The sequence below is a fragment of the Tetranychus urticae genome, chromosome 1, assembly GCF_039701765.1.
Source record: "Tetranychus urticae isolate SD_2017Ah chromosome 1, NJAU_TeUrti_SD_1.0, whole genome shotgun sequence".
Classification (NCBI taxonomy): Eukaryota; Metazoa; Arthropoda; class Arachnida; order Trombidiformes; family Tetranychidae; genus Tetranychus; species Tetranychus urticae.
In genome coordinates, this window is record NC_142958.1 from 22,608,335 (window position 1) to 22,623,888 (window position 15,554).

Sequence of the window (15,554 nt, forward strand, 5' to 3'; positions counted from 1 at the left end):
TTGAGTTAAAGGTCGAGTTAAAGATCAAGATTGTCGCTCAATTTTGTGCTTATTATTGTTGCCTTCAACTCATTTGCTTGGTGACTTAACATGAGAGGTAAAGAAATGCCCTTTTTTGCCAGTTGAGTGACAAAAAGAATGCATTATTGTAGCAAAGGGTGGACAGGGTCCACTTTTACTATTGACCAGACTAAAGTAAAAGGATACATTATGTATATCTGTATGGAAAACGCCAACACCAAAAAGTAAAAAAAACAAACTCAAGCAACATAAAAGAGCTACAAGGGTCAGTTAAAATGTAACCGGACAATACTTGATAACAACAAGCAACGGGTTGAAGGATAAACCTCTTTTTTTACAATTTTACTTATTTTTTTCCTTCTTTTTTCTTCCTTTTCTTTCATCTTTTCTGATCTTTTGAGAAGATAAGATAAGTACAGTTATTTCAACTTATTGACCTTTACAAAAGCGCAAAGTAGCTAGCAGGGTAAAAAGGTCAACATTTGAAAAGATGGAAGTGAAAAAAAGTAAAGAGTTGAGAAAAGTTTTTAACACTTTTAAGTTAGCTTTTTTTTCCTGCTTTTGGCAGATTCAGTTGAAGACAATGGTTTGATTCAATAAACAAAGCATGAATCAGTGTGTGATCAGCATGTGGTTATTTGGGATGTAAAATGGAGAGCGTAATGTTCACTCTAATGCAATCAAGTGAAATGTTCATTTTCAAGTCTAATGAGTCCCATTAGGATTGGTGATTTGTTTAAACTTAATCTACTTGCGTTTTGCCAAAATTTCAACGAGTAAAGAGCAGTAATATTTGGAATGAATGGGTCAAAAGTACATTAGTATTTGCTTTGGTAAATCTTGAAAGTCAAGAAAACACTCGAAACGTCAAATGATTTATCTTTAAAATGAACAGTTGATTTAAATTGTGATTTCATCTTTTGTTGATACTTAGCTTTGATATACTAAAAATTATTAGTAAAACACTGAAATGGCAGTTTATCAACTTGAATAAATAAAGTAAAGCAAACAAAAATATCAAATTAGTGTTTTCTGAATGTGATAAGGAAAACCTTTTCATATTTTTTATCGTTTTCAGGTTAATTTGAATGAAAACATCAAATGAAGTAAAAATTAGGATCAGTAGCTTTGGAACAATCATTTTATCTCTTTAGATTCCATTTTGTACTACTTGTAATTTGTAGTTTTATTGCATTCTGAATAGTGAAATATTTTTAAAATTTACATGAACTTTTCATCTGAAACTAGTTGAAGAGTCGAGAAATTGATATTTTCTAATATAGCAAACAGTGATTTAGAAAATTTGAAAATGAAATTCGTCATAATACATTCTTCGATTTTCTGAATAACAATTTCTGAAGTTCATTTAAATCTGCAAGTTGATGCATTTGCAAGAAGCTATCATTGAAGCTAGAAATGGTTTTTGAAAAAATCAATTTTTTGGTGAAATCATGAAATTGTTTTTCAAAAATCAAAGTAAATATCAAAATGGATAAAGATTTTAACCACTTTTATGAGTACAATAATGAACTATAATGTCATGATATATTTCGATTGTTATTCATGGTTTTAAGATTTTCGATAAAATTTTCATTCTATTACATGATGAAAGCACTGTGAATTTTGTTTTTGAATGAGTTCCAAAAGGTTCTATAATACTTTCTTTCAGATTACGCTTCAATTTGAAGGTTACTTTACCTTTCATTCATTTAAGTTTTTTATGTTGTTCCGGTTAATTTATGCAAGCGACACAAGCTGTAAGATGTTTTTTGTGACGCAAGATGACCGACAAATGAGCGCATTTGAATAGCTAATAAAAAAAGCATTTGATTGTTGGTTAAGTATAGTCAATCTCGACTTTGCATCTCAACCATTGATACAAAGTATATAATGGCTTGAAAAGCCAAGACAAAAAAAACTATCAGACAATAATAATAGTAATAATGACGGCAATAATAATTGTAATAGCAATAATGATAACATTGAAAAGCGAATAGGAAAAAACGGTAAAAAAATATTCAATCAATAATGAGCAATATCAATAAGCGAAACTTGATTCAAGCGGAAATGAAATGCATTTGATGATATTGGATAAAGTTGAACAATAAAGGGAAACCTTTGACCCTTTCGGTCACATTGATTGACATTAAGGGTTAAAGTGAACGGGATGATGAGGTAAAATGAGTCGCTCATTTAGTCATTGTTGAGTCGAGGACGTTTATGCAAGATTATAATGTCCATTATCGAAAGGAAAGTAGCAAACACAAAAAATGTATCCATATATTTGCCCAAAGGAATGAGAATGTTTCTCCATCTTCATAACCATATTCAAATGACTTCAAGTGAATCTCATGAGAAGAGGAGAGAAGAGAAGAAAGAGAAGAAAGAGTTTAATAATCGCTGTACCTTGACTTTGATCGTTTTTTATGGTACATAAAAAAGGATGAGAACCCAAAGGGAAGTGACAAAAAACAGGAGAGAGTAAAAAGGGGTTCAATCCATTCTTTTCATCATTTTTTTCTTCTCTCTTCTAACCTTTTCTCTTCCTTCTTCCTCATCTTTTACTCTATGTAACCCTCTACTCCCTCATCAATGAGATGGATCACATTGACATAACAAAAAAATCATTTCCGCATTTCGTAAGGTTATCCTTTTGCTTGTTAACGGGTAAACCAACATAGGGACATAAGTTGTTTACCAGAAGGGATTGCATGTGCATCATCATTCATCACATTGAGAACCCTTTGCTTCTTCTTCTCTGAGAAGGAACATTGAGAAAGGTTGATGACAAAGAGATGGAAAGGTCAAGTAGACGGTTATCCAATTTTGTGAAATAAAAAACGCCTCAAAGGAATGCTTTTATTTCACTTCATTCCCTTCGAGGAAAAGGTTAAGGTGAAGGATTACCCGTTGCTTCCTCATCTTTTTACTTTTCAGCTTCTTCATCTTCTTCTTTCTTCACGTCCTCCCTTTTGACACATATAGTCAAGGCAGAGCAACCTTTAACCCAGCATCTTCAGGGTGGTCATAAAGAAATGCAGTCTTTACAGTTAGTTAACATTGCAAGAGTAAAGTAAAAAATCGTGAAAACCTTTGAAAAGCTATGAGAAGGTAAAATGTGCAAGCTAAAAATTGAACATTTCATTGGATTGCATTCAAGTTGATTGATAATTACAACTTATTCAACTGTTTAAATCAACTTTTATCGTTAAAATTGTTCTTGAAAAGTCACTTTTCTAGATCAATCAATTCATTTCATGTTTTTTCAACTTAACTCAATATTGATATTAAGTTAGGATGAAATCAACTTTTCTCATCAAAATTATCAAATGACCAAAGTAGACAGTTTTTTATCATTTCAAAAAATAATGGAAAACAACTCGATGATTCCTCTTAAGCTTTGAGTAAAGTCCAGGTTAACTGACCAACTGTAAGAAGCTAATATCAATTTGGAAAACAAAGTAAAAATAGCAAAATTGTCATAATTTATTGTCACAATGCAAAATATTAACCATAAATAATGAGATTATTTTTCAGTGAAACCGATAATTTGAAAATGTGCAAAATTGAAGTCAACATTGAGCTGAGAGCAGTTATCATGAGCAACAAATCAAGACTAATTTTTACTGTTAAACCCACAATCAAATGTTAACATTGATGACACACTTGCCTTTGCACAAAATGAATGTAAAATGATCATTTAAAAAGTTAAATAAATTGCTTATTTTCAACAAATTTTCATCCTTTTTCTCATAGGGTCAAGAAAAAGGGAGAAAAGTTGCTCTTTTGACCAACTCAAATGGTTTGTAAGTAACATCTTTTACCTTTACTTGAACACAATCAAAGTAAATTGTTGATTATGCTTTTTCATCATCAAAAAGGTATAATAATAATGAAAAGTATTAACAACAAGAGTTGAAAGTTTAATGTTGATAATGATTACCATTATGATCATCAAAATGAAATAATAATAATGATAGAGACATGTTTATCCTAAATCTTGCTGAGAAACTAATTTACTTTTCAATGGTCAACATTTACTGTACCAATCAAGAGTTAAGTATACTTTTTGGATACCTTTTTCACCTACTCACCTACACCATCATCATCATCTAATCTTCTTGGTCTTCTTTCCAAGAAAAGTAAAACAAGGTAAGGCAATGGAATATAAAAACATAAAAAACAAAGTAACACACACAAGAAAAAAAAGGTACCAAGTGTATAAAGTTAAATGTATGTTAAATCAATGGACCTTTCATTGCATTACATGGTTGGTAATAAACATTGTTACGTGTCTCTGGACCTTTGACTGGTTCTCTCTTTTTTTTGTTTACCTTGGAATTAAGAACAAAACTAGTGACCAAGGGTAAAATTTAGGTCAAAGTATGGTCCTGAAAGTGTATCAGCAACAAGCAAGAAAAAAAGAGTGTTAAACAAAAAAATAAAAGATGAGATAGACCAGAAAATTATATGTATCAAGTGAAGAGCCAAGTGAATTCATGTTGAAAAGTAGAGAAGATGAAGATGAAGGGAAAAGTTTAAATTGAAGAGTGTATCATTAAGAACAGATTTATCCTTTAAGAATAATGAAATGTCTTTACAACTCCTCCAAGATGTGATGGAGAGTGAGGGAGAGAATGATGAAAAATATTAAAAAAAATAGGAGGGTAAAAGATGTGTCCATAGTGAACGTGAGAAACTTTTGATACAAATTACTGTATATTAGCTGGCTATTAGAGTTGAAGGCGAAAAAAGAAGATGATTATGATAAGATGAACAAGAATAATAACAATGATGAAAAAATTAGATGAAGGAGAGAGAGGATATAAGGAGTGGAAGGGTCAAGAGAAAGTCGTAAAAAAAGGCCGTTTTCTTCTCGTTCTAAGGTGAAAAGTCAAGTCAAAATGTATAAGGGTTAAGATAAATGTATCTATTATCATTGTTTGTATAGATGAAGGTAAGCAAATTAACGGAGTTTTGTGTAATCTAAAAGGTAAAATAACAATGGTCAAGAAGAGGGTGAAGACCATTGATGGTTGAAAGGGGTTATTACTCTTTCTTTTTTTGCTCGTTTTTCTTTTTCTCTTTTTGGAGGTTCTTTTTTACCCGAGTTACCTATTTACTCACAAATTAGTTCAACACAAAAAAAGTGACCAAAGAAATCAATAACAGATATAAATAAATGTATACAAAGAGTGGTCTTTATACTCGGTGAAGTTTCCTTGTTCATTCACCCTTTTAAGATGTTGTTCAATACTGAAAAGGCTTACGTAAATTACGGACAAATGAGTACAATGAGATGCTCACTGGTCAATGTTTATATTGAAAGGTAATAGGTTAAAGGGTTTGACTGTTAATTTGTTTTTGCTGGTGTAACCTGTGAACCTCTTTAATCACAAAGAGTGCCAAGAGGATGAACAAATGATAATGGTGATGAGGAATAAATTTGGTCAACAAGAGAGATGGGAAAGTCCATTTGATGTAACAAATCGTAATCCATAACGAGGTCAGTCTATTTTTTTCATTTCTTATGTAGACATCCTTGGGTCACTTCCGTCCAGCAGTAATGACACAAAGAGGGTAAAGTTGAAAATGAGAAAAGAAAGGAAAGTAAAAAATTGAGAAGAGAAATTTTTTTTATATAAGAAAAAAGGGAGCAGAAAATACAATCAAAAGCTGGACGTTGAATAATTTTGATGGAGAAAAAAGCATTGGAAGAAAAGGTCAAAATAATATGGACAAGAGAAAAGGCAACAAAAGCATTAATACTGATGTAATTTGCTGTGATTTTTTGCTTTTCGTGTGTTCATCTTGATTCTGGTGAAGACGATGAAGAAGAAGAAGAAGAAGGAAGATATAAATCCTCTTTTTTTAAGGCTGAAAAACATCTTTCTTTATCATCTTCTTCTTGTTCTTTCCTCTTTTATCATCATTTATAAATATATTTTTTAATACAATTTGCATTTACTACTTTTTTGAACCTTTTTCTCGAAAAATGTTGCGTTCAGGCTTCCTTCCGCTTTGTCCAGCCTGACTAACGCAGTCTGTCCTTCACTTTCATTCTCACTCGATCATCCCTTTCACTCTCTTCCATCTCTCTTCTCTTTACCTTTTTTACCTTTTCATCTTTTCATCTCTTTGAAACGTTTTTTAACAGAGTTAAGGGTAAGTCTTCACTTTCCCAGGTTCATTTCCTTCGGGAATAAAAAATAAGTAAAAAACAACTTCTGCAAAATGCAGAGAGAGAGAGAGAGAGAGAAGTGAGTGAGTAAAGAAGAATAGGTAAAAAAGTTAAAAAACGCTTGACGTTGAGGTCAGTTGGTCGTTTTTTATGCTTCAAAAATACTTGACGTAACCTGGACACGAAAATAACCCGAAAAAAAGGAGAAGCCCCTGAGAGAGATGAGAAGGAAAATGGAGAGCAAAGAGGAAGATGAAGATGAATGAAAATGAGGAAGAAGAGCGTTGTCCAGCAGAAGCTGGGTCATGGATTGGCCAAATAAGGTTTGGTCATCTTAGATGTGGCAAAGCCCTGCAATATCTTTACACACCTTATTATTGAAGGAACAAAACTTGAAGGTAAAAAAGAAGTTTGTTTTTTTATTAACTATCCAATGCAATTGTGCAAAAATTATTATATATTATTCTTGAAAGGAGAGTGAGTTAAACAGGGAGAGTAAAAGTGAGTAACATGGATGAACATTTATTTGACCTGAATGTAATTTATTTAACCAACAAGTTATTTTATACCTTTCACTTGACTGACAGGTATAAAGGTGAAGATGGTGAACAAAATGATCTTAAGATGTTGGCCGAGGCCGAGTGAGAAAGGGAGAGTTGGCTTTGATTAATCAAGATGAAAACGTTTGTAATAAACTAATAGTGAGAGAGAGAGAGAGAGAGTCTGGTAAGTTACAATGTCACATTATGACCGGAAATCTTTGTGAAAATTCCCATTGATAAATGTTATAAAACTCGGATGCGGATGTTATTCCAGTTTGAGAGAAAGTTTAAGGTTGAAAGTGAGAGTTTGATGGTGAGATGAAGATAAGTGAGACTTTTCACCTTTGTTCTATCATCTGCAGCTCAAGGTGAAATATCTGACTGGCTCAATGTGATAACAATAATGAGATGGGAAATAATGGCCATTACAAGTTGAATAAGTACGAAAATTGAGAAATGTCCGTTTACCTTTTTCGAGGTTCATTTTCGTTATCAATGGACATTTTTTTATTATTTTTGGGTAAAGTCACAATATCAATGGACATGGACACTGTGTCCATCCTGAATTGGCACATTATTATCAACAATTGACTTGATAAACTGTTGTCATTCATTAGAAATGAAATTTTGTTTTCACTTTTTTTTCTGGATACTTTTTACTACCAACTTGTAACCATAATAATCATGATTTACTGACTACATAAATATATCAAAATATTGCATAAAACTGTTGTTTTTATTGCATTTTAAACAGTCTTTTCTTACTTTCATTCAACCTTCTTCCTATTTTAAATGAAACATTTTGTACCAGCATTTACTCAAATCATTTATATTATCGGTATTTATATCAATATTTATATCAACAATTTAAACAAGGAAACATGAAATAAATGATAAATTACTGAACCATTTCAAGGTTTTCATTTGGTTCAATTTAGCACAAAAATCAACAGTAAAATAGTGACAAAGTTTTACCTTTAAAAAGTGCTTTTATCACATTTGTAAATATTAATCAAACCATGATTTAATTAGCAATTACAGCTAGAGTGAATATAAAAAGGAATTTAAAACTCCAAACTAATAATTCAAAATGATATTCAACTTTCACTATTAGCAATAATGATTATATCAAAATAATGATTCCTAGGTAAATGATTGAGTTGGTAAAAGATAATTAAAGTCTATTTCATCAGCTACAATCATCATGAAAATGATAAGCAAATATTTTAATCAATAGGTGAAAGTTGCAGGGAATAAATTAAGTCTGATTAAAGGTTTGGAAGCAATTTTAAATAAATGTTTGAACAACTTTCCCTGATTGGTTCATTGAATGAAAGGGTTAAAATGATTGGATGGTTACATAAGCAAGGGAGGAGAGAGATGAAGACAAGTTTGCAAAGATGATGAAAAACCTACAATATGAGAGTGAAAAAAACAAAAATGAAAAAAAGTTGAAAAGCTATCTTGCTGTTAAGATGATGATGATGTTACATTTTTTGTTGTAAGAAAGTGCCTGTGGCAATTAAGGTTACCACGGTTAGATCCTGATCCGTTGACATAAAAAAATGTATTATCAACAAGTAAAAAAACAACAACAAATGAGCGACAAAATGGCCTCACCCGATCAACAGGATGAACAAGAAAATTATGAAAAGGGAAAAGAGAGACAAACAAAAAAATGAAAGCGTAAGAAACACAATCAACAACAACAAGATATTAAAACCAGGTTAACCATTTTTTTATATAATATTTGGCTGCTCTCAACTGGCCATTCCCTTGAGCTTGTTTATCCTTGACATAAGGGCTAACTCCCTTTGACCCGCTTTTGCTGGCCAACTTCATGTTTACACTTTTACAATCAAAGTTAGATGATAGTAGGAAACAAAGACTAAGCTGCCTTGGCCTTCTTTTACCAGTTTTTTTATCATCAAACAACTTTCTCTTCTGCCCTTTCTTTTCTTATTTTTCATCTTACTTCTTCTTTATTAATCTTCTCCATCTTCTCATCTTCTTTATCTTCTTCTTCTCTCCCTTTCATTTGGTTTCTGTAGGCAGAGAGTGGTTTATAATAAAATATATTGATATAATATAATATTAACAAACATGATGAAAGGGAAAGTTATTGGGCCTCCTTTTTTTTCACCAGACTGTGTACAAAATGGCCCTGTCTGTGTCCAGCAGGCAGTAAAGTGAGAAAAGGAAATGAAAGGTGAAACAGAGTCTTAGATGTGCTGACCTGTGTGTGTGTTTCTGTGGAGGGAAGAGGAAGAATGGACTTTTATATGATATTTCAATGTAAAAGTCAAAGAAGTGTTAGAGAATTGAATTGAAAGAAAAAGTTTTTTTTCTCTTCTTTTCTTTTATCTTTTCTTTCGCTTATCTTCTTCTTGTATATTACGTGATTTGCACGCTTCTTCATCATATTTTTTTCTCTCTTTTTCTCTTCTTTTGCGTCTTATTTTCTGTATTCCTTCAACATTATCATTTCAACTTTTCATCCTCATCATTGGAGACTTTGGCTCCCCCTGTTGTCAATTTTTAACATTGAAATGACCTCAAGATGATTACAAGTCAACTTTGTAATGGGACTTGTTCGGACTTCGAAGATGTTCACAAGTAAAAGTACGAAGTTCATCGACCGTGAAGTTAATTAGGATAAAATGGATGATGATGAAAAAGGAATGTAAAGAGTAAAGTGGAAAAAAGGTCCAAAAAAGGAAAGGAAAGTCAAAAAGTAAAATGTTGAGATAAGGTTAAAAAAGTAAAGGGAAAAGACACTGATGAGGATGAGGATGATGATAACATAGAGTTTTAACGAAGAGTGAGAGAGAAGAAGAAGAGAAGAGAGAAAAAATTCCAACGAGTAAAAAAACCTCTTTTCGCCATTATCCAAGCCCTTTTTTACTCTATTCACCAAATAAGGTTGGTTGGTCTTTGCAACGTGTTTTCCCTTTAAGCATACTTCAATGAGCCTCTGTGCCCCTTAACCTCTGATCAAGTGACCAGCACTAACTGACCAAAGGGTACAGGTAACGTTCAATGCACTTTTCTCTCTCTTCACAACCCTTCCTTTTCCCATGCACGTTGTTGATGAGAGAGAGAAGGAAAAGAGAGGAAAAGTTGATTCTTTTTTTTTGCTTAAAATTTTTGTTTGTGGCCAAAAAAAATGGTTCCCACAAAAACGGAGAGAAGCAAAAACAACAGTAATAACAACAGTCCCTTGGATGATTATCAAGACGAAACAACAACAATTTTTGAAACAATCCTCTCAGTAAATGCATTTTCTTGCCCCTTCTTTGATTGAAATCCAAGGACACAGTTAAGATGCATTTCCTTTTCCTTTTCTTGCTTCTTCTGAAAAACTAACTTTGTAACATCAAGTTGACACTCACTCTCTCTCTCCCTCCTCCTCCATCATCATCACCATCATCTTCATCCTCTCTTCACTAATCATTCAGAAATCAACTGCACTTGAAAGTACAGCATATTGTACACCATCTACATAACTGTTATCTTCAAAATACACATCCAGAAGTATACACGGAACACAACGGAATAGCTCAATGTATAAACACATACACACATGAAGCTATTTTGAGAGGCCAAAAAGTTGCTCTTCTCCCTTTCCTCTCTCTCTCACACCCATCATTATCATCATTATCATCAACAATCAACATGGTTTGCCTTGAAGTAAAAGGATTGGAAGTAATCCAAAGGAGGCAAAGTAACTCACTGATTGACTTAACTCGCTCTTCAAGTGAAAGTTTGTTGACTTTGAAAAAAAAATTATGAACTACAAAGTGAAGCAAAAAAGAGGAAAAAGCTTGTTTAACTGTTAAATAATCAATACAAATAAAGTTGTCCTTGTGCACCAAAACAACAACATCACCCAGCATCTTACAGACAAACAGCTCTGTGGTTTTTTTTTGTCAAATGCGTCTGCCAAAAGGAAGAAAAAGATTAGACGAAAAAAAGCCGTAAACTCTTTTTCATTGCTATTTTCCTGAGCTTCTGTATTCAAGGTTATTATCATGAATGCAAACAGAAAAAGAAAGAGCATGAGAAAGGCGAAAATTATAATAATGGTGAATGTTTTTGACATGAAAATAAGGTAAACCTCAAATGTTATTAACTCTTAACTGGTTATTACAAAATGTTTCATATTTTTTGCTGCTTGTTGATCGCATAACGCCATACAGACACACATACACAGAAACACACTGAATAACTTGCTCACTGAATCGCACATTTTGTATAAGTAAATATTGATGACAAGTAATTAAATACAAATTAAGTAAATAAATAAATAGACGTGTTTGTTACTTCATTTGATGGTTTCAAGTGTGTTAAATAAAATGGGAACAAAAAATTAAGTCTAAGAGGATTGTACAGTTTAATGAAGATGGAAAGGGAAAGGGAATGAGAAATAGAAAGGTGAAAATAGAGAAAGAGAGAGAGAGAGAAAGATATAGTGGAAGTTTGATTAAAATCATACCTGAATGATGGTGATGACATTGATTCGTATATGTGTGCATGAGGAGGGGAAAAGTGTGTTTTTGTTTGCTGTTCCAATGGTGATGATGATGGCTTTGAAGATGGTTTATGGTGATGATGTTGCTGCAGTTGATTGAGTTTTGTTCACCACAAGTTTATTCAATTCTTTGCCTTGTTTTCCTTTCACCTTCACCTTCTTCTTCTTCCTCCTCGCTTTCGCCTTCGCCTCTCTGGTTGAGTATTGGACACGCAAATACACCAAGTTAAAGAGTTGGTTATCAAGAGTTGAGTTTACCAGGATGAGTTACCAAATTTATACCCAAGTTGGGTTATACCAAATATAGACCAAATGTAAATGAAATCAAGACCAAGACAAGAGATATATAAACCAAGTTAACGTCCAGTTAAAACCGTGTTGAAACCAAATTGTAACCGTTTCAAGATCCAATTAAGACCGGGTCAAGAGAGTGAGATAAGACAAAGTTGCAACGAAGTTAAGATCGAGATAAGATCCAGTTAAGATTGATTCGAGTCCCATATGAGAGCAAGAGACGAGTCCAATGAGCAATTTGATACAAAATTGTGAGCCAGTTGATTACCGAATTGCAGGTTATATGAATGTTGAGCGGGGAGAAAGAGAGAGAGACAAAAAAATAACATCAAGGTTAATAGTTGAAAATAATAATAATAAAAAGCATTGGATAAAAATGTACCACGAGGCCGCTAGGGCAATCGGGTTATATCAACAGGTTTGACATGAAACTGAGTAGAGAAAGAGAAAAAGAGAGGAAATTTCAGAGAGAGGGAGAAAGTAAATATAAAATGCAGAAAAAGGGGGAGAGAGAAAGGAGAGAGTTTTATATGTGTGTGTTTGTTGTGTATGATAGAGATTATTTCATCTACTAGGGAAAGGTCTTAGTAGAGGCCAAAAATTGCCAAAAGTTATTTTACTTGTTTTTGTTTCTTCTTTCTTGATCTTCAGGATCTTCTTTTTTCTGCTTCTTCTCCTGCTTCTTCTCCTTCCTCTCTTACTTTTTCTTCATCATCATCATCATTATCTTCATCTTCCTCATCTTGTTCTCCTTCTCTACTGATCAACATTTTGATAGTAACATTGTTAGTTTCCTTTGGGTTAAAGTTAAAGATGCTTGGTTGGTGAGGTTGTTGCTGCAGTTGTTTTACACTAAAGAGTGTAGACAAAATTGCACCCACTTTAATATCCATAATGTGGTTGATTAGGATGTTGACCACGATGAACCAGGTTAAAGTTGGCTTCAACCATTGATTTAGAATCAATTGGCAACACAGATCAAAAAGTAACCCAAGTTAAATAATCAAAAACAACTTAAAAACAAATTTAATTATCGCACTAATTATTTAAAGAAAAAGAAAAAAAACGGTAAATAATAGTCACAGATGACATCTAGTGTTGATAATATTAAATGCTTACATTCAATTCTTATCAGCTTTAATTGTTATCTCCAATAATTTACGTTAACTAATATTTACTAACCTTTTATATCACAAACAACTCGACTAATTATTTACGTTTTAAAGTGTAATCCAGAGTCGATAGATTTAAATCTTCAAATTTCCCTCTAAAGTACTTAATTGCAAGTTAATCCTTTAATCATGAAATATTTAAAGTGTTGATTTAGTAAAAATTTACTGATAATAAATTATTATCAGTTAAAAATTTTAAAGCGAAATTTTTCCTTCGTTAAAGCTTTCATCGACATTTGGTCTTCGATTGATTTTGTTTAGAGTCAATATTAGCAAATAATTAAAGCCTTTGAGTCTTATATTTGATCGCTCAACAGCACTTGTCGATTGGGATAAAGTGTTGATTCGGTTGGTTTGAGCGTTTGTTTGTTAATTTAATTTTTGTCAAGATTGTGATTTGAATTTTTGAATTACTTTCTGTTTAATTAAAACGGTTAATTGTTGCAATTCAAGAAAATTTATTTAGCTTTCTATTTTGTTCAATAGATGGCTGTTTTGGTTGTTGGAAATCAGCTGGAAATTTTGTTTTTGAGTTGATTTGTTTATTTTTTAATTCAAACAATTTAACCTGTAATTTTATTGGAAATGTCTCATTTAAAACAGCTATTTAGAGTGTTGAACAACACTGCTAAGTCTTCATTGAGGCCTAAGATTGGTAAGTAATAATTAATTCACATTATTATTGAATTCATTTGTTCAGATATTTGACCTTCTCCTTGGTGAATTTTCTCACTCTTATCTCTGTGATAACTTGTCTTGCCGTGTGTAACCCTTTTGTTTAATCTTTTATCCGTCTTCTAGGTTTTAACTGTTTCAATGTCCCAGCTCGAATTTTGTCTACTGCTGCTACTGCAAAAGAAGCTACTCAGGAAAAATCTGTTACTTCTACTGGGTTGCGAGATCCTGAAAAGAGAGCTAAATTAATTGACTTTGGTCGTTATTGTGCTGAATGCTTGCCTAAATTCATTCAGAAGATTCAAGTTACTCATGTCGATGAATTGGAAATTATGATTGCTCCTGAAGGAGTTGTTCCGGTTCTTGCTTTCTTACAAGGACATCACAATTGTCAATTCACAAGTATTGCTGATATTGGTGGTATGGATGTACCTTCAAGAGCATACAGATTTGAGATCATTTACAATCTGTTATCGTTAAATTTCAACTCGAGAGTCAGGGTTAAGACTTACACAGATGAAATGACACCAATTGATTCGTGTTGTGAGGTCTTCGAGGGTGCCAACTGGTATGAACGAGAAGTACATGACATGTTTGGAGTATTTTTCTATGCTCATCCAGATTTAAGACGTATCTTGACTGAATATGGATTTGTTGGACATCCATTCAGGAGAGACTTCCCTTTGACTGGCTACACGGAGGTAAATATTGTTGTGATTCTAATTTTAAATCTTTAAAATATCAATTATTAATTTCAATCTTTTTTTAATTTTCTTTTTTAGTATCGTTATGATGATGAATTGGGTAGCATTATCGAAGAACCACTTGAATTAGCCCAAGAATTCCGTAAATTTGACTTGGAAACTCCTTGGGAAACTTTCCCAGCCAATCCAGCAATAGCAATACCAGCTGAAGAGATTCCTTTAGTAGCAGGAACTGTAGTCGCAGAACCTCAGCCCGAGGCAAAAAAATAGAAATATCCAATAAAATTTACTAAATATGTAAATACCTTGAGAAGTTAAAAATTCTATCAGGTTTGATTATGATATCTACAAATGTTGGAAAAAATGTTCAGCTAAATTAAATGTCATCAAACGAATCAAAGTTCAACTTTCCAAATTTCTCTATTGTAAAAATACATTTCAAGAAAACATCAAAAGCGAACGGACTCATCTAATTACTTCTATTCATCCTAAATGCAGTTCATTTTCTTAACCATTTAATCAATATTAATTAGCTCGTAACTGATGATGGTTGAATTTCAACAATAATATGTTCAAGGAACAAAATAAATCAATATTGTTGATGCAAATCGATAATTTGATTAACATGGAGATTTCACAAAATGCCAATTCTAGGATCTTTACTGAAGCCTGTTTATTATATTGATCACATTTTGACCAATCATGATCAAATATATTTTCAATGTTGAAAGCTGATTAGATTAACAGTTTAATTAAATGGACTTAATATTTACATCAATATATGCAAATGTAAGTAAAAATTCAATGCAAAAGCAAAATCAAACTTAATCATAAAATTAAGTCTGAAAGGAATCAGCGATTTATTGAACTCGGAATTTATGTTAATGAAGCTTTATGAGATGATTAAAATTAAAATCATTGCTTTGATATCAAATATTCATTGGCGCTGATAGACACCAGTTTAAATTTAATATTGGGTTTTCATTTTTCAAATATTTGAGTGTTTTGAGGATGTTTTGATTGATTTGTGCAAAACGTGTACTTAAATTATCTGTTTACAAAGGTGTTTCTGTTTATTGTTCAATGTGTAATTCAAACTTGATAGTAATGATTTAGACCACTTATGATATTAAATTACAGAGCTAAAAAGTGACGCAAAATATGATGATAATGATTAAAGGATTTATTAGCCATTTTGATTAATGTATTTGTTTGCTTTATTGATTGTAACCAAGTTATTTGAAACCTTCAGCTCACCATTCACTGAATCACCAAATCAATTACAATGAAAACTTGATCAAAGCGAAATGCATTGTTTAAACAGCAAAATGTTTAACTTGACAATCAATTCAACTGTTCCTATCCAAATCAAATGTGAATAAATGAAATGTACAATTAAATAAACTAAAATTAAACCAAAAGATACAAAGTAAA

General features: G+C 32.1%; 1 protein-coding gene and 1 long non-coding RNA gene across 6 annotated transcripts in view; one reads left to right on the plus strand and one right to left on the minus strand.

Annotated features, from left to right (window-relative positions):
- Positions 1-12,658, minus strand: part of LOC107362344 (uncharacterized) — a 28,327-nt gene extending 15,669 nt beyond the window's left edge. For 3 of the 5 annotated variants that reach the window (XR_016198147.1, XR_016198146.1, XR_003082266.2), the window contains exons 1-2: positions 12,352-12,658; positions 11,240-11,468 (exon numbers count right to left, since the gene is read on the minus strand). This is a non-coding gene — a long non-coding RNA (uncharacterized LOC107362344). Of the gene's footprint in view, positions 1-4,089; positions 5,572-10,898; positions 11,120-11,239; positions 11,469-12,351 lie in introns of those variants that run through there. The other 2 variants (XR_003082267.2, XR_001568653.3) reach the window with 2 other exon arrangements.
- Positions 12,659-13,252: 594 nt separating this feature from the next.
- ND-30 (NADH:ubiquinone oxidoreductase core subunit S3) lies at positions 13,253-14,520 on the plus strand. Its single transcript, XM_015929377.3, has 3 exons — positions 13,253-13,396; positions 13,543-14,117; positions 14,199-14,520. Exons 1-3 carry the CDS (start codon positions 13,327-13,329, stop codon positions 14,388-14,390), a joined length of 837 nt encoding a protein of 278 aa, XP_015784863.1. The 5' UTR covers positions 13,253-13,326; the 3' UTR covers positions 14,391-14,520.
- Positions 14,521-15,554: the final 1,034 nt, after the last annotated feature.